The sequence below is a fragment of the Toxotes jaculatrix genome, chromosome 12 (assembly GCF_017976425.1).
Source record: "Toxotes jaculatrix isolate fToxJac2 chromosome 12, fToxJac2.pri, whole genome shotgun sequence".
Lineage (NCBI taxonomy): Eukaryota > Metazoa > Chordata > Actinopteri > Toxotidae > Toxotes > Toxotes jaculatrix.
Window position 1 is genome coordinate 7,214,648 of NC_054405.1, and position 25,272 is coordinate 7,239,919.

The 25,272-nt window shown below is 40.8% G+C and overlaps 3 protein-coding genes across 4 annotated transcripts in view; all 3 read left to right on the forward strand.

The window, feature by feature from the left end:
- Nucleotides 1-441: 441 nt before the first annotated feature.
- On the forward strand, nt 442-3,521 carry LOC121191270 (complement component 1, q subcomponent binding protein). Its single transcript, XM_041052446.1, has 6 exons — nt 442-841; nt 1,307-1,457; nt 1,553-1,643; nt 1,781-1,876; nt 2,024-2,149; nt 2,707-3,521. The coding sequence occupies exons 1-6, from the start codon at nt 589-591 to the stop codon at nt 2,854-2,856; spliced, it is 867 nt and encodes a 288-aa protein (XP_040908380.1). The 5' UTR covers nt 442-588; the 3' UTR covers nt 2,857-3,521.
- Nucleotides 3,522-5,320: 1,799 nt separating this feature from the next.
- Nucleotides 5,321-23,181, forward strand: LOC121191296 (carbohydrate-responsive element-binding protein). Of its 2 annotated transcripts, none has more exons than XM_041052487.1 (17): nt 5,321-5,788; nt 7,278-7,384; nt 7,566-7,648; nt 7,862-7,951; nt 8,420-8,461; nt 11,596-11,770; nt 14,230-14,310; nt 16,981-17,132; nt 17,252-17,864; nt 17,957-18,030; nt 18,513-18,783; nt 19,936-20,042; nt 20,228-20,350; nt 20,583-20,710; nt 20,968-21,091; nt 22,243-22,372; nt 22,463-23,181. In XM_041052487.1, exons 1-17 carry the CDS (start codon nt 5,442-5,444, stop codon nt 22,624-22,626), a joined length of 2,811 nt encoding a protein of 936 aa, XP_040908421.1. In that variant the 5' UTR covers nt 5,321-5,441; the 3' UTR covers nt 22,627-23,181. The 2 variants fall into 2 exon arrangements, with proteins under 2 accessions (XP_040908421.1, XP_040908422.1); XM_041052488.1 differs by having other exon boundaries at nt 18,516-18,783.
- Nucleotides 23,182-23,533: 352 nt separating this feature from the next.
- The window catches only part of srrm3 (serine/arginine repetitive matrix 3), a 70,491-nt gene continuing 68,752 nt past the window's right edge, over nt 23,534-25,272 (forward strand). Inside the window, exon 1 of the mRNA XM_041051731.1 lies at nt 23,534-23,695. The gene's annotated coding sequence lies outside the window, so the exon portion shown is untranslated. The remainder of the gene's footprint in view (nt 23,696-25,272) is intronic.

A 25,272-nucleotide genomic window follows, 5' to 3' on the forward strand; every position in this document is an offset into this window, starting at 1 on the left:
AAACGATATAAAGACACTGACAGACTGTCCTTGATGTGATGATGTGAATCTTATAACCTTTCATGTCCAGTCGTCTCTTGTGGACAGGTACTGTATTTATTTTATATTAGATGTAGGGATCATGGAGGATTTGTGTTGTTTCAGGGATAGATATATGAGCTATAACCTTCCAGTCATTGCTGAGGTCACACAGCCCCACTCTTCAACTTGAGCGCTTTAATTAAACCACGAGGGGGCGCTAGTGGGTGGGCTGGAATCCGGAATCATAGGCTGGACCATACCATTACCCATTCTCTTAAAAACATTTTTCATTTTAATAATTTAGTTTAGTTATTCGTATATATTACATACAATCTTTATCGTATTTAGGAATTTTAAAGATAGAGGCAACAATTTTACTTTACTTTCTTTCGTTTTTAAAGTATTATTTCCGGGTCAAAGTTCGTAGTTACGGTAGGTCAATGTGTCCTTCCACACGTGTGTTGCTGTAATCTTCCAGAAGCAGCAGTAACTGAGAGGGAGCCGGTTGTTGTGTGCTGTCAAACTAATTTATTCTGTCTCTACAAGCTTTAATATTTTTACACAGTCATGCTAAAGTCGGTCGTCCGCGCGGTGGGAGCCGCTGTCCGCGTTTCTTCAGCCACCACGTCCACAGCACGAGCTCTGCCGCTCAGCTGCGCGACCCTGCGCTTTCCGAGTTCGGCTACAGCTCGGCCCTTCACCCGGTCTCTGTGGATGCTCAACAGCAACGGAGCCTCGTCGGGATACAGGCCGAAACTGTTTACTTCAAAAGGGCTTCATCCCTCGGTATCATGTGGATGTGGAGGACTGCACACAGAAGGTAGCGTATGGTTTGGAAGACAAGCTAAGCTAGCTAGCTAGTTTGACACTGTTGCATGGCGAGAGAACAGCTTTTTTTTAAAGGTATAAAGACAATATGTTATGATGATGCTGAATTAAACATATCACTTTTTTGTTTATAAAGACATTTCGTCATTTAACACAACTAGTTTTGGTCTTTGTGACAACAATGACTGCATGATGTCTTCTCTAACAGCTTTCACCTTGACAGATTTAGTTCCTTTCAACAGTTAAAATGTATAATGGTTCTTAAAAATATCCTAGTTTTGTATTGTGTGTGTAGGTGTATGAAATTAAGTCATACTGTGTTTTGTGTCAGTTCAGTTTCTTTCACTAGTCCTAAAACTGAAAAAAATGTTGTTATATGAAAGCTTAGCAACATTAGATGTACTTTGTGGTAGTGTCCCAGGATGAAGTTATCTAACCCATCTTGTACGTCAAACAGGTGACAAAGCATTTGGTGATTTCCTGACTGATGAAATAAAAGAAGAGAAGAAGATCCAGAAAAACAAAACTCTGCCTAAGATGTCTGGAGGGTGGGAGCTGGAGTTGAATGGCACAGAGGCTAAACTCTCAAGAAATGTTTCTGGAGAAAAGTAGGGCTGCAGCTGTTGGTGATACCACTGTTGTCTAAGGATTGTAGAGAAAATGATACACTAAATGAGCTTACAATGTGTCTTCTCTTATACAGAATCTCTGTCACATTCAACATCAACAACAGCATCCCTCCCAACTTTGAGGAAGAGATGGAACAAGGACAGCAGAAGTCAGCAGAAGAAGAGGTGAACCACCAGAGTCCTGTGGTCACCCGTTTAAGTCAGACCTACATGACTGTGTTGACCTGAAAAATTGCCCAATTAAAGCTGTTAACACTCAAATTTGAAAACTAGAAAATTTATGATTGTATTTCTCTTCTCAGCCAGAAATTGTGTCAACGCCCAACTTTGTTGTTGAAGTAACAAAACAAGCTGCAAAACATTCCCTGGTGTTTGACTGCCATTTTCCTGAGGATGAGGTAAACATGAGCTGCATTCATTTATACAGAAACAAACCTGCCGGATGTATAATATAATGAGTAGCAGCATGACATGTCCCTGACCTTCCTCTGAGAAAACTGAGTTGTGAATCTAAAAAGTAAAGCTGGGTTTGATTGCATTTGTAGATGAGTCATGGTGAAGGAGAAGAGGAGAGCGACATCTTTGCCATTCGTGAGGTCAGTTTCCAGCCTGAGGGAGATTCAGACTGGAAGGAGACCAGCTATACACTCAACACAGACTCTCTAGACTGGGTAAGACTTGAGGCAGTACATAATTACAATAATTAATTTATAATTAATTTAACTCAGAGTTAATCATGGAGAGAATAGCTGTGTTTAACATGAATCAATTTCAGTATTTCCCCCCTAGGTTTACAGCCATCTTCACCACCCTGGGAGCATTTTTTAAAAAATGCAGATATTTTGTCTGGTGGTTGACACGATGTATTTTCCGACATGCGCGCTCTGTCCGCTGGTGGGAGTGTGCTCACCTGTGTGTGCGCGCACGTTGGAGCAGAACTCCACCATGCGAGATACAGAAAGCAGAGGAGAATTGTAAACGTGTGACCACGTAGAGATAAATAACATAAGGCTATTTAATATGTTTAATAAAAGAACAAGGTATTGACCTGTTCTATAAGAAAGGTGTCATTAAATGACTTCTGTTGTGATTTGGCATATATATAGAAAATAAAATGAGATAAAATAAACTTGATCTTCAATGGGGGTGGGGAGTCTCACCCACCAATATAATGGTAGACGAAACACTGAATTTAACTGACAACTGATTTGTTACTGTTGTTTTGCAGGCCTTGTACGACCACCTGATGGACTTCCTGGCCGACCGCGGGATCGACAACACCTTTGCTGATGAACTGATGGAGCTGAGCACTGCCGTTGAGCATCAGGAGTACATCAAATTCCTGGAAGACCTCCAAGGTTTTGTCAAATGTAACTAATGTTAGATATAAGTTAAATTTCACTCTTCTTCCACACACATTCTGGCAAAGTTGGACATATGATGATACAGTAAGACAAAGACAAAAGTTGCAGCACTGAATGATTGATCTAAAGAGACTGATGACAGTGTCTGTGACAGTGAGCCTTGTTGCCAGCAACTGTCACATAAAGACTTGGCTGCATATGTGTTTTCTTTGTTAAAATCCATTGTTCTGTAACTTAAATTAGATTGTTTAAAGTAAATATATGAAGGCCATAAATAATGCAGGTCGTAACAATGTGCAGAAACCCTCATTATAAGGAATGCCTCTCAATTTTACAGCTCCTGTCTTAACTGCAGTGGTTCAGTATGGTTCAGTTAGTATTTATGAATGTTTAATTTCCCTCAAGCCAACAAAGGGTGACTTTGTCAAGATGTGAAATCAAAACCAGAACACCAAAGAGGAAACAGTTCACGAAATCAGTCCTCACTTCAGTGTATGTGACAGCTTCTGGCAATCTTGCTTTGAGTCTTGCTTCTAGCTGGCTTGTTAAGGGAGTTCATTTTGACTAATACTGATTTGACTGTCAGACCGTAACACATGAGATCTAAATTTGAATGGCATATATCAGTGTGTGTTGAGAGAATGGAAGGTTTGTGTCCATTAAAACAGTTTGATATAAATGGATTATTTTTTTTTTTAATGGGTTTTTTATGTAAGTAAATCAGACATGACCTTTATTAGAACCTAGCAAATTACTAAAGCAGATCAAAAATGTTTTTATTTTAATTTAAATGTTTAAATTTATCACAGGTTTCACATTTGTAGGTTTTCGCCCTAAAGGAAAGCAGGTGTGGGTAAGCTTTCTGTGTTTACAGATAAGATTGAAATCCACTGTGTTATCCTGTGTTAAAATACTTCAGTTGTTCCAGTATTTTCCTTAAATGCTCTAATTTTCTCTGTTATTCTTGTGTAAAACTCAGAAGTAGTTGATTCATTGAACTCAAAGCTTCTCAAATAGGAGAGTTTCTTGTGCTACAAATGCAATATTTGCCCCAGTCAGCATGAAAAAGGTACCTGTTAAAACTTCACAATAGTCACATAAAGGACTTCTATTAACCTTTTAACTTCAAGTATATGTAGTGACTGAGCTGTTGACAGATTAAGGTTTATATAAATTATAGCCAACTGTTCATTTGAGCCACAAGTTTTTAGTTGTTCAGCAACATACAACATTTTAGACATTTCAGGTTTGTATCAGTGAGTCTTGTCAGAAATTTGAAAGGTTCACCAGGTTAATGTAGCTCAGTCTTGAACAAACACAATCACATTTCTTTTATTTCAAACATGAGAAAGGTCTAATGGAATTTTACAATGGCTGTAATCTCTGGTGGAAGAAGTATTGATCTTTCACTGGTTTCATTTTTACTTAAGTGAGAGTACATAAAAATTAGCAGCACAAATTGCTTGGATTATCTGTTAAAGTACTCATGCAACATGGCACCAGTCAGGCTGCTACCTTTATCATGTACACATGACTGTGCAGATTTTTAGGCACTAAGTGTAAAGTGTAAAATAATGTCATGAATAGTTTTTGTTATTTAACTTCATACAAAAACAAAATCACCTTTTCCTTTATAACAGCAACAGTTCTCCTCTGTACATTTGCACAGGTTTTCCAGGTACTCTGCAGGTAAGTTGTTCCAAGTGTCTTGGAGACCTTTCCTCAGTCCTTCTGTTGATTTTCTCTGTCTCCGTGTCTTCTGTCTCTTCATGTAATCCCAGACTGACTCTATGATGTTGAGATCAGGGCTCTGTGGGGGCCAGACCATCTTTTGCAGGGCTCTTTGTTCTTCTTGACTCTGGCTGTAGGTTTGGGCTCACTGTCTTGCTGCAGAATGAATTTGAGACCAGTTGGGCATGTTGGTATTGTGTGATGGATATGAATCTAAACGTCTAATGTTCCTATAGTATTGGTATTGGAATGTATTTATATGCTGCTGGATAGTTAATCTTTCACAATACGTCGTATTTGATGAACTGATCATTTGTTTTAGAAAATAAGAAAAGTAAGTGCATCTCTGAAATGTAGTGGAGTAACAAGTACAATATTTGTATGTAGTGGAGGAGAAGAATGAAGTAGCATAGAATGGTGATAATCAAAATCTAAGCAGTAAAGTTGATCTGCATTTAATTTTAGTAACTGTTCCACCTCCTGCTTGTTGAAATTTTAAATAATATGTTAAAAGCTTTTAATCACTCAGTTTGTTATTAGAATATTTCTACCTGAGCTATGGTACAGTATGTGTTAAAGTCAATATGTATTATTGTGTTTTCAAATGATTCATTTCCCATTAGGATTAGTCCATTAATAATTAGCGCCCTCGGGAAGTTGACATAGTGATAGTGCTCTTACACAACGGCCTCCACACATTGTGTTCAAAGGTGTGCTGCTACGGGGACAGCTGTGTCTCAGCTGACAGATGTTCGCAGGCAGCGCTGGTTAGAAGAAATCCTGGGATATCTGAAGGAAGCGGGAGGAGTCATCTGAGGAGAAAGTTCACTGTCTGGAAGGGTTAGTCAATACCGAATGAAAACGCACCATGGCGGGCAAAGGGAGAGTTTGTTCCGCTGGAGAGACCCAGATCCCGGACTCCTCAGACTCGGACTCTGAACCGGAGGGGGAGCCTGTTCGGGTGGCCGGCACCGGACCGTCCGCCGGCTCCTTCCGCAGCACCCAGGTCATCCACAGCGGACACTTCATGGTGTCGTCCCCCCACAGCGACTCCGTGCCCCGCCGGAGGAAAAGCGGGGGGTCTCTGAAATATGACTTTGACACGGTGAACAGGACGTGGTGCCAGACTTACCATTACGGCCCGCTCAGCTCCGGGAGCCTGAGCATCGACCCCACTCTGACCCGCCTGTTTGAGTGCATGTCCCTGGCCTACAGGTGGGTCTCTATGGTTTTTGTCAGGGACAGTATAAAACCCACCTCAGCTCAGTTTAAGCTGCTTCTCTATGTTCCCCCCTTTGACGACCCCCTTTCATTTGTGGGAATAGATCTGTAAATGAGTTGTTTTCATTATCTGGAGCTCACAGCAGCACATTATTTTGAAAAAATAAGTCTATGATTGATAAGAGTTTTCCCCCTGCAAGTGCTGCAAAAAGTGCTGCAAAAAGTTTACACAGAGAGCTCCACATACAACTTTTTATCTGTTTTTCGACAAATTTCCTTTTTAAAAAGTGCTAAGGTTGTGGTAATGAGTGACTGTGCTGAAAAGAGGGACTTTTCAGTCTCTTGTGCAACAGCTTGGAAAATCTTCACTAAAAACTGGACTTTGATTCTAGTTGGCAGCACTGGAAAGATTACAGTGTAACTGAGGGAAAGGAGAGAAGATCCTGAAATGATGCCCCTGATTTTTTTTTTTTTTTGAATGTTAGCCCTTTGCTTTGACTTCACGCCATGCTTATTTTAGGCTAGGTCTTTCTAATTCTAAGTTATAACTCACAGACACTGTAACTGGGAATATATAAGATGTTAATTTTTATTTTAGCAGTTTTATCCCCTGCCCTGAATATCTGGAGTGAACCTGCTCTTGCAGGAACATTGTTCTCTTCAAAACAAGTGGAAAATATCAGTTCTGCTTTACCAGCTAGTTCTGAAGAGCTCCCATCAACCTTTGGCCCAAAAAAATTTCTTTTTCTTCAATTTTGTATTTTTTATATTTTCATGATAGTTGCACAACAGATGGTTACCAGTAAAATCAGACCACAAAATCGACATTGACCTCAAGGACTTTTACTTTAAGGACACGAAAAACTTGACATATGTAAATTCAGCAAAAAGGATTTTTATTTTTTTACTTTTAAATGAATCCAAGTGTGTATACAGCGTTATGTGGAGCAAGTGGAATGTATTTGTGCTAACAGCTGTTTGTCATTAACTAGCTTGGTGTTAATTAGTTCTTCCCCTGACAGGTTTTTTTCAGTAAAATGCTGTCTCTGCTGTTTCGGAGCGTGTGACATGCAGCGATGTCACTCTGTTAAAAGCATGTTGAAAATGATTCCCTCTGGCTTCCTAGCAACTCCCCAAGCACTTCACATTATGCGGCCTCTTCTCTGCACTCAGCAGGCTGAGGGGCACTGGAAAAAAGTGCAAACAGGCTGACAGTGTACTGGTGAAGAAGCTGATTGGGCTCTATTAGTCAAAATCAGGACAGGTTTCCAACAGAGGTGGCAGCAAGGCCAGTGATTGTTTTTTTTTTTTTTTGTTTTTTTTTTTTTCACTGTGTCACTTCTGCATGCCTGTCACTCTAATTGTTTTTAACATAAGGGGGAAAAAACAGGGCATTAAACATTGCCCAAATCATATATATATATTTTTGAATTTCACAAAACAGCTCCAAAACCAGGACTGCTTTTTTTTTTTTCTTTTGCAGTGGTAAGATAGTCTCACCAAAGTGGAAGTCCTTTAAGGGTCTGCGGCTGCTGTGGAGGGATAAGATCCGTCTGAACAATGCGATCTGGAGAGCTTGGTTCATCCAGTGTGAGTCCACCACTCTTCACCTGCTCTCACTCACATCTCTCCGCTCATGATGAAGGATGACATTACAACAGAATGCAACTGAAACTGAAATTAAAAACAACAACTAAGTGAGCACAGTGGATCTTAATCATTTTTTTCGGTGCAAATCTGTTGATTCTGTCTCTGTCTCTGCTACGTTCAGATGTAGAGAAGAGAAAGAGCTCAGTGTGTGGGTTTGTTACCCCTCTGGAGGGCTCTGAGGCTGATGCACATCGAAAGCCCGAAGTGAGTAATTTGTGTCACAGGAAAATTAATTTTTAATCAAATTGGTTTAATGAAGTACAAGCTTGCACATTATTTCAGATTTGCCTGACACTTAATAAAACGTTATCGTTTATATTACTGAGTTTAGATGTTGTGTAATGAGGCTCAATGTGTGTGTGCGATTTACTCTGTCCTGAAAGTTTCATGCTTTGTATTTCTGCTTCATGTCAACAGGCGATTGTATTAGAGGGGAGCTACTGGAAGCGAAGGATCGAGGTGGTGATCAAGGAGTATCACAAGTGGAGGATTTACTATAAGAAGAGGGTGAGAACTGAGAACTCAGCTCTTGTTGTTGTACAGACCTTCTTGGTTCCCAGATAATATATCCGAAGGACTTTGGTGACACCTTGACTTTTCCCCTAGATTCAGCCATAAGGCTGGCATTTGTGACGTTGACTGTAGTGTTTCAACAACAAGGATGAATTTCTGTGAAAATGAGATTTGGTACAAACATGTTCCCCTCAGGATGAACTGTTAATCACTTTGTTGAGCAATCATCAGGTCAGATTTCAGTTTGTCCAGTACTCTGGTTTATGACCAAGTAGATACACAACTAAAGACATCATCAGCCTCAGATGCTCTATGTCTTCAGTGCTAATTATAGCAAATGTTAGGATGTTTAAACACTAAGCTACAACAGTGAATGTTGTAAAAATGACCTGCTGCTACCATGACTCTTTATTTTGATTATTTTAAGATTAATCAAACTGTTTCTCTTCTTTTTCTTTGCAGCTTCAGAAAAAGAAGGATGATATTCTATCAATGCTGCAAGAGGTATGACAAATATATGTTTTGGCAACTCTAAGGTAGGCAGACATTGATTTTGGCCCTGGGAGGCTAAAGTTGGCTAATTGATCCGGTCGTCAGTGTGAGTGTGTGTGTGTATGTGTGTGTTTGTGACCTGCTAGCATTGTTTACTTTTGAAATCAGTTGGAGTTCAACATATAATTACCAAAGCGGCTATTTTTAGCGTGTTGATTTCGCCTCCCCTGGTTAAATAGAGAGGAAACAGAGACATGCAAAACGACGTGGTCTGACATTTGTAGGCAACTGACACATATTGTTTGCCGGCAGCGACAGTACCTCTTTATTCAAGTGAAATAGCTGCAGAATTTAATGTCATTTAATCAAATCTGACCTACTTCGAGCAGCGCTTTGTAAAAGTTGAGCAGTGGAGGGGCAGTCAGTGTGACAGGGACGTCACAGAGGCAGAGACAAAAGATCAGGAAGAAAAGAGGAGAGGTAGGAGACGGGCAGAGAGAGGGAGGGACTCTGGGGAAGCACCTCATTCATGATAGTTCTCACAGAATATGAGATGTGCCATGTTCCAAGCCACAGCTATACAGCTGTTACCCCTTTCAACTTTGGCATCACCATTAATCTGTTTTCATTCAGAATTTCTTTGAGGTCAAACCTAAGACCACTGCGACGAGGGTTAAGGTTACACTGTAACACTGTCTGACTGTCTGTGTGTAGCTCAGAGTGTTTATGTGTTGTGCGGCACATGAAAGGGCTCATATCAGCATGTAGCTGAGAGGTCAAGGATCACTAAACCAGGTTTTTATGCTCTGTCCCAAGGTGTTATCTCCGCGTTGGCTTAACAGATGATCTGCAGTGGCTGGAAAAAAAAACACACACACATCAGAACCATTTTGTTATTGTAGGTGTTGTTATTGTAATGAATATTAATGTCATATACTCTATAGCAGTTTCAAGCTCTTAAAGCCTAATTTGAAAATTTATTTCCCATTTAATTTCAGTCTGAGCTCTATTTTCATACAACCGTTAACAATCTGAGTTGTGCAGGGAAAGCCGTTTTGTCACGTTAGACTAGGCATCATGTTTCAAAAGCATTGTGTGTGCAAATATATCACAGACTCTTACTCTTACATACTATACTGTCAGTCATCATATTAAAACTCAGTCAGTCTTTCTCAGAGTGAAACAAAGTCCATCAAGGCTCTTGAATCAAGTCATAACTTTTGCGTGTATCCGGGAAGATGTGCTTCAACAGTAGCAGTGGACTGTACAACCTCTGAGAAGTTTGTACTCTGATAATGATGGAATATTACTATTGATCTGCAACCAGACCAGCAGCAGCTCTGTAGATCTACTTTGGTTTAGGACCAAACACCTGCAGAAGTACTACTGATAATAGTAATAATAATAATAATAATAATGAACAACATTTGCAACAGAACTCTTGCAAGTTAGAAAAATAGACAAATATATAAAAGAATAAAAGAAAGAAACACACGGAATGTGTACATGAAAATCTGTACATAAAAATCAGCCTTTAAAAGAGTTTTAAAAGATGACACTGAAGTTTTCTGTCTAATTGTCTAATAGCATATGGAACATTTTTCCAGAGTTGTGGAGCTTGTACAGCAAATGCCTTGCTACCCTCTGTCTCAAGCCTTGCCTTGGGCACAGAGAGCTGAGACTACCGGCAGTGGTGGCAAGGCTGACCAGTACGTCAAAGACAAGCAGCAGAATTTTAAAATCAATTGAAAATGACAGGTAACCAGTTCAAGGAGGTGAGAATAGCGGTAATGTTCTCATATTTTGTGGTTCTTGCAGGACACAAGCCACTGTGTTTTATACAAGCTAAAGACAGTAATACATTGTAGTAGTCTAGATGGCTAGAGACAAAAGTGTTTTCTGGCATTAAAATCTTGTTTTAATCTATTATCTTATGTTGCATATTTTTTCTTCATCTCATCTCACCTCACATTGTGACACCGCGTTGTTAAATTTAATGCAAAGGACCGCCCCCGTTGCAGGAAAGCCCTCAAAAAATGTAAATATTGCTCATCGGAAGTGTGAAATTTGGAGTCGCTCATATGCATGTATGTTTTTTTTTCCTCACCAAGGCGACAGCAATTTGTGTTGTTAGGGGCTTCAGGTCTTCGTGTTTGCCAGCACGTGAATGTGACTGCCAAAATTAGGTCAGGGACAAAAGGCTGCTGCTCTTATTGAAATGGTGAGACGTCAAAATAAAGAAATGAACAAAGCCAACATAATGATAACCTGTGATGGGCTAGTGTTTTTGAACAATATGTCAAAAGTGTTTTTTCATCCTGCACTGTATACACACACAAACACACACACGCATGCATATGCACACAATAATCTTACCTCATTTCTACTTGGACTCACTTATGGTCTCCCTCAAAGAAAACAAATCGAGAGGTAAATAAACAAATTACAAGAGGGTATGTCGTGTGCTTAGACGTAATCAAAACAATTTCCGGCTCCATCTGGGCTTCCCTATAAATGTGGCCTCAGACGTAGAAGTGGAGGGTAAAGCCAAGAAGATCAGGCTGAAGCAAAGCATCTCACACAGAGGGAACAGAACCGGGTCTAGAGCTTCATTTTCTGTGAGTGTTTTTTTATTTAACTGGGTTTCAAGAAGAGAATGGGCACTTGGAAACCTTTATTAGAAGCATTACATGTGTCTGGCTGGATGTGATAATAGAGGTGAAACAGTAGCTATATGTGTACTTTTGTTTTTGTGAATGTGATTTGTTTGTTTGCTGTTTTGATATTTGTTTTTTAGAGAGTTGGGCAACTGGATTCATTAATTTTTCACATCACTAACACTTTCAACAAGAAGTATCTTGGCATATTATGTAGCTTTTTGTGTTCATTTCTCAATGCAACAAACAGCAGCTTTTTTATTTTTGAAAGGGGCATTATTACCTTTTCACAGTCTCTATAGAGCTCCAAACGCCGACTTAAAGAGGTGGGGAGAACCAAATGCCATCAGTGCATCAATTTGCATTCAGGTCTTTTCAGTCCTATTTTCAGGGAGCCCTCTAATGGATACACCAGGGGTTTACAGGGTGTATCACTTCATAGAAGTTCCTTCCTATGAAGTGTTTTGATCTCTGGCTCATGTGCTCCAGGGTCAGATCTGCCAGTCCAAGCTGGAGAAATGGTCCAGTCAGATGTACCAGGAGCCTGAAGCTGCACCGGTGGAGGCCCACATGTTTGACCTGGACTGCCTTCTGTCCGACATCTCCGACACCCTGTTCACCATGACACAAAAGCCATGTCCCTGGGCCAGTGACCGACACAACAGTGAGTAGTCCGCGCTCTGAAGTTTTCAGATTGACTTTCAGCTGTGACTTTGCACTGGTCTCAGATCAGTCTCAAATACAGTGTCAAATGACTGGAAGTGATTAGTAGTAAGGATGAACAACAGGTGGACACGTCTTCATTTTGACTGTATATTCATCATGTGAATGCATTTTTGGGCTGAAAATGAATCCCTACTTCATTTGTTTTTATCAATGATGGTCAAAATCCATAAACCTGGATTTATGACATCTCTGCCATGCGCAGATAAACTTTGTCTACATCACATCTCACATATATGTGTGAGCTGTGAAAATCCAGTATGAGTATTTGGAAATATGTCATGCTTAATGTTTTACAGCTCCTGAAAACCAATTTTCCAAATTTCAGTGTCTCACCATAAATGATGAAAACTAACATTTCTGCCAGAGTTTGAACAGTTTTGTATTTTTCCCATGAGAGTTTTCTGTAGTTTGTGTTTTTCTCTGACTTCCTCTCACAGGGTTGAAGTGAGCTGGGCTCAGTTGGAAAAATCAATTACAATCAATCACCCATATTTTTATACATACACTTATTTTTCCTGCTTATTTAGTCATGACTATTTAAAGGAATGATTTGTCATTTAGGGAAATACATTTATTTGTTTTCTTACTGAGATAATTGATACCACTCTCACATCTTTCAATTCAATATAAGATTACATTACACAATGCAGTTATCTTAGTTTAGCATAAAGACTGGAGACAGGGGGAAGCAGCTCGACTCGCTCTGTCCAAAAGGAAACAATGTCCACATACCAGCACCAAGCTCAGCTAAAGCTCAAGCCAATTTCTTGCCCAGCTGTAGTTACTACCTCTGGTTGATGGCTAACTCACAGTGACAGCAAGACTCCAGGAACTCACTGTGCCCTGCTAACAAATAGTCCACAAATAACTATCCATAATACCACTAGTTTTCCTTCAGAGAGAGTGAGTCTAGCTGTCTCCTTCCTGTCTCCATTCTAAGCTAAGATAACCAGCTGTGGGCTGTAGACTTACAGTGGCAAGAAATAGTAAGTGAACTCTTTTGAATTATCTGCATTTTGTAGAAGTTTGTGTTAAAACATGATCAGGTCTTCATCTAAGTTACAATTATAAACAAACACAATCTATTTTAACTAATAACACACAAATCATTGTAATGTTATTGTCCATATTGAATACATCAAAGATTCACAGTGTAGGTTGTTGGAGCTGGTTAACATCTCTGTACATGAGTTTACCATATTCAAATGGAACATGGCTTCATGGAGCATGGAGTCCATGGTAGGGCACCACAGAGGACGTTGCTCTATCCAAAGAAAGTCATCACTGTGTGTCTGAAATTTACAAAGAGCACCCTGATGCTCCACTATGCTACTGGGAAAAGGTTTTGTGGACTGATGAATCCAAGGCTGGATTGTTTGGGAAGAACAGGCACAGACACCAGTATGAAAACATCATCCTAACAGTGAAGGTCAGTGGAGGGAGCATCGTGATTTTGGGGCTGATCTGCTGCCTCTGGGTCTGAACAGCTCACTGTTATCGAGGGGAAAATGAATTCTCAAATTTCTTAAAGTATCTTACAGGATGATGTCAGGGTGACTGTCTGTCAGCTGAAGCTCTGTAGAAGTTTGGCACTAAAGTAAATCTTCTACAGAATGATCTCAGACAGAGAAGATCCACGTTTTGGACTTTAACCCAAACGAGATGCTGTGGAGTGACCTAAAGAGAGCTGCTCACACCAGACATCCTCAGAATATGTCTGAGCTGAAGCAGAAGAAATGATCTGAAATTCCTCCTGAATGTCGTGCAGGTTTGATCTGCATCTACACGGGGAGCTTGTTTGAGGTTATTGCTGCCAAAGGAGGTTTGATCACTTATTAAACCTGAGGGTTCACTTCCTTTTTCATCAGCACTGTGAATGTTTAATCAGGGTGTTAAATAAAGATAGTAAAGATTATAATTCTTTGTGTTATCAGCTCTAGCACATGGTGTTTGTCTGTACTTGTGACTTAGATGAAGATCAGATCATGTTTTATGATCAGTTAATACAGAAAACCGGGTGATTCCAAAGGATTCACATACTTTTTTCTTGCCACTGTATATTGATTGTACAGATATTAGAGACGCATCGATCTTTTCACCTAACTCTCAGCAAGAAAATAAATTAGCGTAGTTCCCAAAATGTTGAACTATTTTGAAAAATCCTTTTTTGGGGGATTTAAGATTTTTTGTGCCACTGACACATTTTTGTGTCTTTGTGCGGCTTATAGTCACATGGGTCATCAAGACAGACAAAGGAACCCACCCTACAAATAAGGAAATTCCCAATGATGAAACATGACCACTCAAAAAACCCACACACAAGACACACACTCTGACTGATGCATTCACATGCATTTCTCTCTCTCATGTCTAATATTGCTTTCTTTTCCTCCTCAGCGTACACGAGCAATGCTGATATAATCCAGCCAGGCCTTACTCCGCTGCAGCTCAACTTGGACGATTTCATGGATATACCAGGTACTTACTTACTTACTGTCTCTGTCTGTCTGTCTGTCTGTCTGTCTGTCTGTCTGTCTCTGTCTGTCTGTCTGTCTGTCTGTCTGTCTGTCTGTCTGTCTGTCTGTCTGTCTGTCTGTCTTCCGGTGGGATCTTCATACGTTGTCATAGAATGGCAGCAGATCAATATTTCCCATTGATTTGGCTTCTCATTTTATCCATCAGGTTTCAACTGCTCATCTCTGCCCAGCATAGTTAATTATTCAGTAAGAGTCTGATACATGAGTCAGTGCGGTAAAATATATTTTATAACAGATATAAAATGTCTGAACTGAAAGACTTTTTAAATCAGCCTGAGAGTTTGGTGTCCTTATGGCAAGCCATAATCCTAGGCGCTTATCTTGATTTCCTTCTGTCCCTCTCAGACACACGTCAGCAAAGTCAAACTAAAAAGTCATTCAGTCAGATATTAAGCCTTTAAATCAAATGAAATTACTTCATGAAGGGATTTGCTATTTTGCATTTTTGTGTGAGGCTATTGTTTTTCCCGGGGGCTTTTGCATCAAAAGAAAAAAAAAAAATCTGTTCTCGAATCACACTCCTTTGTTTGTGTGCTGTGTCCGCGGTATATTACTTGGTTCTCAGAGGTGAAAGGGGGGTCAAAGGCAGGGTTAAGCTGGGAGAATGGGGAAGTGGAAGAGGATGTATTTAACCGTGAACCCTTGTTCTGAAACAACCTAAAAAGGCAGTGGAACATAAGGTGATGGGCTGGGAGACGGTGGAATTTCCTTCTCCAAAACAAGGTCTTGATGACCTCTGTTTAAAAATCAGCCTGATCATTTCTTAATTTGCTTCATTTTGAAGTCTAACTTTCTTTGAAGGTTTTGGTTTACCATTGGGTTTTAACACAGATTCCTGCAAATAAATGTGATTATTAATTGAAGCTTCTGCAATCTGTATTTTTACAACAAATGTAAAAATGACTGTGTGTAATATGTAAGGGGTCACTTGCAGTGACAAACCCAGAGAGAATTAGTATCTAATTCTGCAGTTCCCCTTTGCTCTGCTGAGTTTCACAGTGACTTTCAGTTCAAAAAAATTAATTATTTAATGATTTAGAAAACGTCTCGGTGAAGTAAACCTATGACAAAATGTTGAGCACCAGTTAATCTATGCCACAGTTTGAATAAGTTCTGTTTGGCTGCAGCATATTTGATTCTCTAACGAATGACTCCTGAATCCTTTTCTAAGTTCATACTTTGATACGTCCCTTCGAGTGTTAGAAGCAGGGAAAGGGTTTGTTTTTTTTTCTGCTGTTTTGAGGGCAGACCGCTAGCCTGCAGCAGCACACAGACAGCAGAAGAGCTTCATACAGCAGGGAGGAAGCAGGCTGGAGGTTAGTTCCTTTCTTGGGGATACAATGGCTGTGGTTGTTCTGGCGTGTGTGTGACTTTCAGTGAAGCAACCCAGCAGCCCTCTGGCTACAAGTCAGCCTTTGTAACCCACAAACAACCTGCTGCTCTCTGTTGTAATGTGTGTGTGTGTCTGTGTGTGTGGCTTCAGTACACCACACTGGCAGTGTCCTGAGGGATCAGCTGTCTGCCTCTCTTTTGGTCACAAGGTGCAGGGAGTTGGTGAGTGTCTGTCAGAGTGACACTGCCATGAATTAAATGTGTTCGGAGTCTCGGAGCTCCTCTTAGATGGAAATACAGATCACTTGTCTGAGACAGCATGTTCAGCCAGTAGTTTCTCCTGACTGAGACGAAAACACAGACCCACTGGTATGTATCTGCAGATTGTCCAACACATTGTTCCTGTATTTACAGTGCTTGTCTCATGCTGGATTCTGAATACTGTACATGTTAATGTTGATAGGGGTTCAGTTCTAAAAAGATGGGGTCTCGTTAATATTTGTCGGCTCGACTGGTTAAAACTTGGTTTGAAGTGAGTAAATTTAAATGCTGAGAAACGGTTTTTAATCACAGATGGCATCTTGCCACCATCACTTGCCAGTGTGGCTCCGAAAATATGTGGCCTGGCAGATACAAAGCAAATACCTTGAGTGACCACGTCTCACAGAGAGCTTCGCAGTGTTTTGGAGGGTGACCTGCCGTGACTGTGATGTCAAATTGCACAGAGACAGTAATATTTTCAAGCTACTTTGAGCCATGTCAAAATCACAGCTTTTGTGGCCAGAGAGTGAAATTTATGCCAGAATTTGTTTTATACATTTTATAATCAGCTTTGATTTTTCCACAGATTTCTTCAGAACATAACAAGGCTAATAATCTAATATTCACCCGTAGTAGTTTTGTAATTTATTGTAATTTCTATTAGAATTCAGCTATGTAGGCCGGACACCTGACCCTCCTTTTTTTTTTTTTTTTTTTACACTGACATTTGTTGAAGTTGGCTTTTAGATAAATGACTATAATTAAGACATGTTTGGCTCAGCTGAACCTTAGTAAACAAGCTATGTGAATATATTTTAGGTTAAGTACAGTGTAATAATTTTCTTGTTGTTTGCATTGTATTTGTTGTCATTGTGTTTCCTCTATGCTGAGAGATTTACATCTCAGTGATGATATAAATTGCTTACATAAAGGAACTGAAGTCGATTGTCCAGTGTCAGTGCTCAAAGTTTCTTTCTAACTGACAGTTTGATTAACAGCATGTGTGTGGTTTTCTCAGATGTATTTATGAACTACAGGGGCCAGCCCACTGAGCAGACTGGTTTTGCTGACTGTGGCTATTTTGAGAGCTCATCCAGCACAGCGTTTGCTCCAGTTCCCTCCCCTGTAGTAACAGCTCCTCAGTTACTCATTGACAGCCAGCTTGCTCAGGTATGTCTCCTTTTACAGCTCCTCCTGCTTGTGAGATGTGTTGCTGCAGAAATATTTCATTAGCAAGTAATCGTAGTGTTTTTTTAATCAGTAAAAATGACTGAATCTTTCTTTTCCAGCCCAATCTGTCATCTGACAATTTGCCTCAGCCCTCCTCATCCGATACCAGACCAGACCAGGCCAGGCCAGGCCAGGACTGCAGTGAATACAACACATCCAGCATCATATCAGGAGCCATGCCATATGGGCATCAGTCATACTCTGATCCACCTATTTCTATAGCATTCACCACCAGCATTGAGCAGCCAGTCACTGCAAGTATTCCTTTTTTGTACCCACTGCCATGCCACAAGTTTGGTTACTACACAACGACCAGCGTGACCTCGTCTGTCATTACCCACACCGCCTCGTCTGTGGGGGGCCAGGGCTCTGTGCACCAGGGTCAAGGCTTCCTGCACTCAGGGGACACATACCCCCAGACTCCATGCCACTCTCTCAGCTACCCCACTGCCGTGTCCGACCCGGTCCTGGCAGCGCTGCCCTCTGTCACTGCAGCCCACTGCTTCTCAGTCCCGGAGCAGGTGGCTGTCACAGGGGTCAGAGGGAAGCACAAGCAAAAGACAGGAGGAGTGAGGACGGTTAGTCCATCTGTAGCTCTGTCTGGCCCCCAGTCCACCACCCCCACACCCACTAGCTGCCTAGCTAAGCTGCTCTCCTCCGGCACCCGTGAACGTGAGTCAGTTCTCTCCCTCGTTCTGTCCTTAACATCAGTTATTAATGAGAATAAAACAGTGGGATCATGTTTCTGGTTTTTGTGCTTTCAGGGAAGCCATCGCTGGGATTTGATGCTACTGTAGTGACAGCCAAAGGTCAGAGGTCATCATCTCCCAGCTCTGTGGTGAGCCTAACCCTTACTGTCACACATTTTGACACAGTAACTGGCTCGGCACAGCATCTCAACAACAAATAATTCATTAACTTAAAGGAATAGTTTGACATTTTGGGAAATATACTCATTTTCTTTCTTGCCAAGAGTTAGATGGATAAGATAATCATAACAAGCTTGATAACTGTGGCTAAAAATGTAATTATTTGTTCTCGAGTGACCTCTGCTGGTCAGCTAACCTAAATGGAAGCTGGCTCAAATTAAAGAAATTTACAGTGTGGTTAATTATCATACATGAAGTTGTCTATATTTAAGTGTCTAGTTGAACTCTATCTGAGGGGTTCTTAAATTCAATTATCTTTCCAGTGAAAGAGTTATAGAAACTAAACAAACAAAAAAACAAGAAATGCTAAATGCTTGATTTACTCCCTCTGAGGACGAATATTTGCATTTGTGTGAGAAGGCAGTCTGAGTAGAGGTTGTGTGTTGTTTAGCAGTCGAGCAGCAGCGCACATATTGGAGGAGCTTCATCGCAGCTGCAGCATGGAGCTGGCTGGCCTGCAGGGATCCCAGTGCTGGCACCTCTGCAAGGCCAGAGTGCCTCCCTGGGTCACAGCGGACCCCACGCGAGCACTTCCAGAGGCTTGGCTGTGTCTGCTCCGCTCACCCACGGCTCTACACATGCCGCCACCACCCTCCTCATTCCCAAGACTGAGAAACTATCTCCCGTCCAGCTGTATGGCACCGAAAGGAGCAACTTAACCGGTAGGCCCTCAGTGCTCCAAGACACTGAAGCAAAAAAACTGCTCGCTTTTTCCAAATGCACTAAGGAATCAAATCTTGTCAAGAAATATACTGTAGGTCGTTTCAGGGATGTTAACATGTGAAGCAGCCAAGTGATGGGAAAACAGACACCAAAATGATCCATGTATCCCTGGTTCATTGGTTGCTCTAGTGCTCCAAGCTAATACTTCAAGATACTGTCTAGGGAGTTTCAGCAGGCACATGGTTAAAGTGAGTACATGAGAATTTGTAGCAGCTTTAAGTGTAAGTAAATAAACATTAAATGGTGTGCAGAAAAAACTGAGATTTTTTTTTTTAACTGGATAGTGGTGAAATACAGTGGTTTATTGTGCAGCAATACTGTCAGCATAAGTGAATTAGTGTGTTTTGTGCTCAAAATAATGATAAGAAAAAATAAGAATATGTCTTCCCACACCAGCTCTACAGACTTAGTCATGACTCATTCTTAAAGTTCATTAGTCTACAGCCCATAACACAAATGTCCTAAAAACTCACAGCCCTTTATTACTAAAACACTCTTCATGGGGAAAATGGGTAATACTTGTAGATAAATGTTCAATGTTGCTCAGACCGAAGCAGAACTGGAAAACAAAGCAGTTATGAGTGATATGAGTTCGTAAAAGATAGATAGAAGAGTAAAATATAAAATGATTAGTGCTTAAGAAAACAGTAAAAAGCTTTTTTCCCCCTTTTTTACCAACTGATTTGAGCCTCAAAGAAAATGAAAAGGCTTTGTATTTCTCTGTGACTTGTCTGATAACCATTTAGCACCTTTTGTCAGTTTCGGAGCTCCATAATTATCACACAGCATAATGTGTAAGATAAAATGATAGAATCTTTCAACACGTTGATGATTTTCTGTGTTTTTTTAATGTTCTCATCAGTTGTGGGTGGATCTTGCAGGGAGGTTTGGTCAAATAAAGCTTGCTGTAGAAGTCAGCATCCACAGCCACAGTATATGTGACTGATACAATTCAATCACATTATTGTCCTGGAGAGACACAGCAGTGCATGTAAATAAGTCATTCGTGAATGAACGCATTCAGATGCATCATTATTTCATCAAATATTTACCTGCAAATATATTTTTTTAATGTTATCTGTTTGTTTTAGTTAATTTTCCAGAACATCCAGGACGAACATCACCACCAAACCCTCTAGCCAACCCCGAGTCCCCACAGTCAGGCTTCTCCGGTTATGGAAAGATAGAATCAAGTAAGGTAGGACATCCTGTCTCATTCAGTGTTTTTAAACAGTGCATGGCATGGCATTGAGTATTATTTTGAATATGAATGCATACATCCCTGTTGAGTGCTAAATATGTGAAAAGTATAGGAAAGTAATTGTTGACCCAGCAAGTCACCCTCAGTGCGATGTACATATTTCTAAGATGTGTTATCTGCAGCAAACAGAGACCAGGAGGATAACTCACATCTCAGCGGAGCAGAAGAGGCGTTTCAACATCAAACTGGGATTTGACACTTTACACAACCTTGTGACAACACTCAGCTCTCAGCCAAGCATAAAGGTACTGTGAGAAGACATGCAGCTGCATTATAGATAGATGTACTGAGAGGTGGAGGCAGAGAGCATCACCAAAGAGCAGTTGATCCAATGAAGAATTTAACTGGAAAACTTTGACATGTAAATGCAGATAAAGATACACCTTATTAATAGCGATGTAGCCACAGTAATATTGAGTATTTGTGAGTAATTGTGGTGTATGGCTGACGTGGCAATCCCTCTGTCTGTTGGCACAGATCAGCAAAGCCACCACACTGCAGAAGACGGCTGAGTACATCAGCAAGATGCAGCAGGAGAGAGCTCAGCTGCACGAGGAGGCTCAGAGACTCAGAGAGGAAATCCAGCTCCTCAACTCTGCCATCAAGTGAGACCTTTAGCCAAACTCAACTTTATATGTGTGTGTGTGATGAAGAACACTTTGCATTAATTACAAAGAAATGTTTTATCATTAGTGGAACAGGATAAATACATGTTCACATCTGCACTGTGCATAAAGTACCCTGCAGTTAGGACTGTACTTGTTAATGTGACATACAGCTGTTTAGAAGCCATTGGTTCATTGGTTTTGCTCTCTGTCAGTTGTGTTATGGGGGCTGTTGACTCATGTGTCTATCCATGCAGTGCGTGCCAGCAGCAGCTACCGGCCACCGGTGTGCCCATCACACGGCAGCGCTTTGACCACATGAGGCAGAAGTTCAGAGAGTACGTCCAGGCACAAACCCTGCAAAACTGGAAGTTCTGGATTGTATCTTTACCAATGTAAACCTACCGAAGGTTAATTAAAACATCACACTTCCAGAGACAGGACTATAAAATCTTACTTACTCTACATACAAAAAAATTACAAGAGTGCAAGTGTTTCAAGTGTTGTGTACTAAATGTACGCATCTATTCCTGTGTGAGGTTTTTATGTTTCAGTACAGTAGCTGGCTGCAGCATCGTTTGGCTTCTTCAGACTTTGGAGGAATTTCAAATTATGTTTTATTCCCAAAACCTTTTTCTTTGAATCCAAATGAGATAATTACACTGAGCGTTATGCCAATCTGGACAGATACTGAGAGGGGATAATGTTTTTAAAGCGTGGCAGGGAAAATGTCCTCTGAAATGGAGACTTTGGTCCAGTACATATGGTAAATTTCCAAACCTGGGTTTTGTACAGATTTGAGTGTAACACGGTACTTTTAATTCAAAAGGAGCACATTATTAATGTCGGGCTTGTCAGTTTAATCAGGCAGATAAAACAAATGTCTGTGTGTTGCCAAAAAAAAAAAAAGTAAATTTAATACATAACTCTGGCCTTAATAACCACTGAATCTGTTACTGCTGCTGTTAGCCTGCAGGCAAGATAAGAAGATTAGATAATGGTTTTATCATATTTGTGTGTTGCACAAAAAACACCTTGAGGGTATTTCCTCTCCATGAGTATTAAGGTATTTGCTATGGATCCTCCAGAGATTATTATCAGATATTTGTCCACTGATTTTCTTTGTTGTCAGCCACTAGTTTAATTCTTCTTTTGTTTTCCACTTTCAACAAATCATATGAAAAGACCAAAACCAACAATATATTGATTTCAATAACAAGTTTGTGTGTGTTTCCAAAGCTTTATATATCATATTCCACCGTGCCATAGAGCTCCAGTGTCCAAAAATGTTTAAAAACACATCAGTGAGTCACATCACTGTACTGGATATGCTCCTTTTTACCATGAACATGGGCATTGTTCATGTCGTTCAGACAGACAGACTTACACATTGTTGGCTTTATTCTTTTCTGGGATAAAAGCTTGAGAACTTTAACACCAACTTTATCTTCTAAACTCTGTAAGACTCAAATTCATTAACCCACATGTCACATTTTTGATGAGCCAAACGTCTTTCCTCAACTCACTGTCAGTTCAGTATCATCATCGAGCCGCTGTTTGAGTCCTATAATGGAATGGTGTCCACTGCCAGTGTGGAGGACCTGTGTAGATCCACTCTGTCCTGGCTGGACCAACACTGTTCCCTGCCTGCCCTAAGACCTAGTGAGTCCACAGTGTAATTGTATTGCTACATATATATGTATATATTTTGTCATTTCTTTGTGTTTGTCATTTCTTTGTGTGTTCCCCCAGTGGTACTGAGTTCACTCCGTCTCCTGAGTACCACCACAGCCATCCTGACAGACCCCAGCCTACTGCCAGAGCAGGCCACCCTTGCTGTCACCCAGGGTGGCGCCGCTGCTGCCCTGGATGACTCCTTACAGCCCCCCACTCGAGACAATATACACCCAATGTGACCCTGAAGAGCAGACTCAGTGGAACTTAACAGGGACCCACCAAAATGCGCAGGAGACCACGAGTCAGAGGAGAGCCTGGAATGATTAAAAAAAAAAAAGACTCAACACTAAGCCCCAAGACTGTTAATAATTATATTCCAATAAAACTCACCCGCTGCAAAAAGAATGCATTTCAGTACGCCCAAGAGTCATAGGAGTTATGTGATATATACTTACATTCTGATTAAGGCATAACATAGTTGTAATATGCACTTGTGATTATTTCTCAGCCTCAAAATTATTTCCTTTGGCAAAGCCAAAGTTCAGATGAGTGGAAGGAGACGTCAGGTACTGTGACTGTGATGAATGGCTTTATTTTCTGTTGAAATAATTTGGTAACATCAGTTGACAGCTGCATTTATTCTCTATTACTCTGACATCTCAGGTTATCTTTTCTGTGTATTATTGCCCTCAATTACTGACCTTTACCTAATGCGATATATGACTAAGCTATACTGTGTACCACACACCAGTGCATGTATTAGGAGAAAATATGAGAAAATGAATAGTGGTATTTCAGAATATTAAGTGGTCAGTGCATCAGTTGTAAGTTTTGTACTAAACTATAACAAGAAACATATTGTGTTAAAGAAGCCTTTTGGTGTTTATGAATTGCAAATAAGAAAGTGAACTGCCCCAGTGTGGCACAGTCTGTCACACAGAAACAACGTGGGATCATCACGCTAGGTGGCGCTCTCCTAGTGCTCTTGAATCCCTGTAGCTCCGCGCTGCTGATGCTCCTCCGAGCCGACAGAGGGCGCGGGCGGGGCGGGAGAAGCGCAGTGTGGGCTTTTTTTTTTTCTTTCTTTTTTTTTTTTGTTCCCAGAGCTCCTCGGTGCGCTGTCCACTTCAGCACCACAAGCCGAGCAAAGGCAGCGGACTAGCTAACCCAGAAGAGGAGCGACTGAAGACACGGCTCAGCATCAGCACCAGCACCGACACCAGTCCCAAATACAGAAAAATAAAGAAAAATACCCGCCGATATCCGCCAGAAACGCCCGCAGCTACGAGGCAGAAGACTGCAGGAAAGGTAAGAGTTTACGAAGAAGCTGAAATAGGATCAAGTTGGTGGAGGCAGGGATAATAACGGGCATCAGCGGGGAGGAACGAGCTCTCCTTCCCTTCCTGGTTCATAAATACTGTATGACCGTATTAAGTCGGTGTTTACGTTAGCTGCTTCTTCTTTTTGAGCTTCTTGTATTTACCCTGTGCTTCGCTTGCTACAGATAAAGAGGCACCCCACAGTAACACGCAGCTGGTCGGAGACCGTGTTTTTGCTGGGCAACCTCTCCTCGCTTTGCAGATGGTTGTGTTTTATAAGTCGTCCGTTTCCGCCGCTACACCGCGGCCAGCTGCCGTCTCTTTATTCACCCTCCCGCCCCCTCTGCTAGCTGTGGGACATTTAATATCACCGTCGCTGTCGGAACATTGTTGCCATTTTGTGAACTAAGGGGCGTATTGTGTGGTTAAACCGCCTCCACTCAGTTTTACACACCGCGGTGTCAGCTGCGGAATTACCCAGCGCCTAAAGGCTGGCACACAGGGCAGAAAACATAATAAACATCATGTAAAAACGCGTGGCTGTGGATGAGATGAAACGGGACTTGCTAAAAGAAGCGGAAATTCGAACGGAGTTCTGTTCAGAGCTGAATATGGTCATTTCCTTTGTGCTGAACACTTTTTGAGTGATTGTTAGCGTCTTGTAAATAGACAAAGACTGAAGGGCATGTGTGGTCATGTACTGTTTTGTCATTCCAGTGAAAGGGCTGTTTTATTTTAACCAATTTTTGTCCTTTGAGTCGCATGAAAAGTAAATCCTTTAAAATTACACTGTACTCACTGTACTCGCTTTTTTAAAAATGATTGACTCACAGACACGTTATTTGAAGAAGTTGCTCTTCTGTTTATAAGTGAGACACCTGACAGGGATCATTTGCTGTCACTTTATTAATATTTTGTGAATCCTTTCTTCTAGTGCTGGTAGACTGAAGTGTCAGGTCTCATGAGCAGCCTGACTGTAAACTGTTCACTGTGCACTGAGGGAGTGTTAGATTCTGTCAGCGTCTGGGTAATTTGAAAGAGCAGATGTTTCAGGGATTAATGCAGATAATAGATTAATCAGAAACTGCTTTGATAATCATATAGTGATTTGTGTGATTTTTTTGAAAACAAAAATGACAAACGTTTTAGGACATATGAGGATTTGTTGTTTTTTGTCTGTTTGTTTGTTTTTGTCATCCATGATTGTAAGCTGTTGTTCGGACAAAACAAGTCTTTTGAAAACTTTACGTATATTCTGTCATCATCATTTCTCACTATTTTCTGATATTTTATATACAAAATGATCAGTCAAGAACACAACAGGCAGATAAATTGATAATTAAAACAACTGCTAGTTGCAGCCTCAGATTAAGGGGGAGGGTTAGAGATGAAATGATGAACGTCTAGATCACACTTTAAAGGTTCAGACGGAGCTTAGTTTAACTCCTTTGCTGTGGTGGCTTCTGCAGTGTTTCCAGGCTGCATGAAATCCTGATATATAATATAACAAATATCAAAACAAATGTACAAGCAAAATATAATGTTGTATTTGAATCTTACAGAAAT

What these genes read in the sequence shown, in the direction of transcription:
- LOC121191270 (XM_041052446.1), top strand. Translation starts at nt 589, where the DNA reads ATGCTAAAGTCGGTCGTCCGCGCGGTGGGAGCCGCTGTCCGCGTTTCT. An exon ending in TGGAGGACTGCACACAGAAG is followed by an intron (nt 842 to 1,306) that starts GTAGCGTATGGT and finishes TACGTCAAACAG; the next exon opens with GTGACAAAGCATTTGGTGAT. An exon ending in GCCATTTTCCTGAGGATGAG is followed by an intron (nt 1,877 to 2,023) that starts GTAAACATGAGC and finishes TTGCATTTGTAG; the next exon opens with ATGAGTCATGGTGAAGGAGA.
- LOC121191296 (XM_041052487.1), top strand. Translation starts at nt 5,442, where the DNA reads ATGGCGGGCAAAGGGAGAGTTTGTTCCGCTGGAGAGACCCAGATCCCG. An exon ending in TGCATGTCCCTGGCCTACAG is followed by an intron (nt 5,789 to 7,277) that starts GTGGGTCTCTAT and finishes TTTCTTTTGCAG; the next exon opens with TGGTAAGATAGTCTCACCAA. An exon ending in GCTCTCAGCCAAGCATAAAG is followed by an intron (nt 20,351 to 20,582) that starts GTACTGTGAGAA and finishes CTGTTGGCACAG; the next exon opens with ATCAGCAAAGCCACCACACT.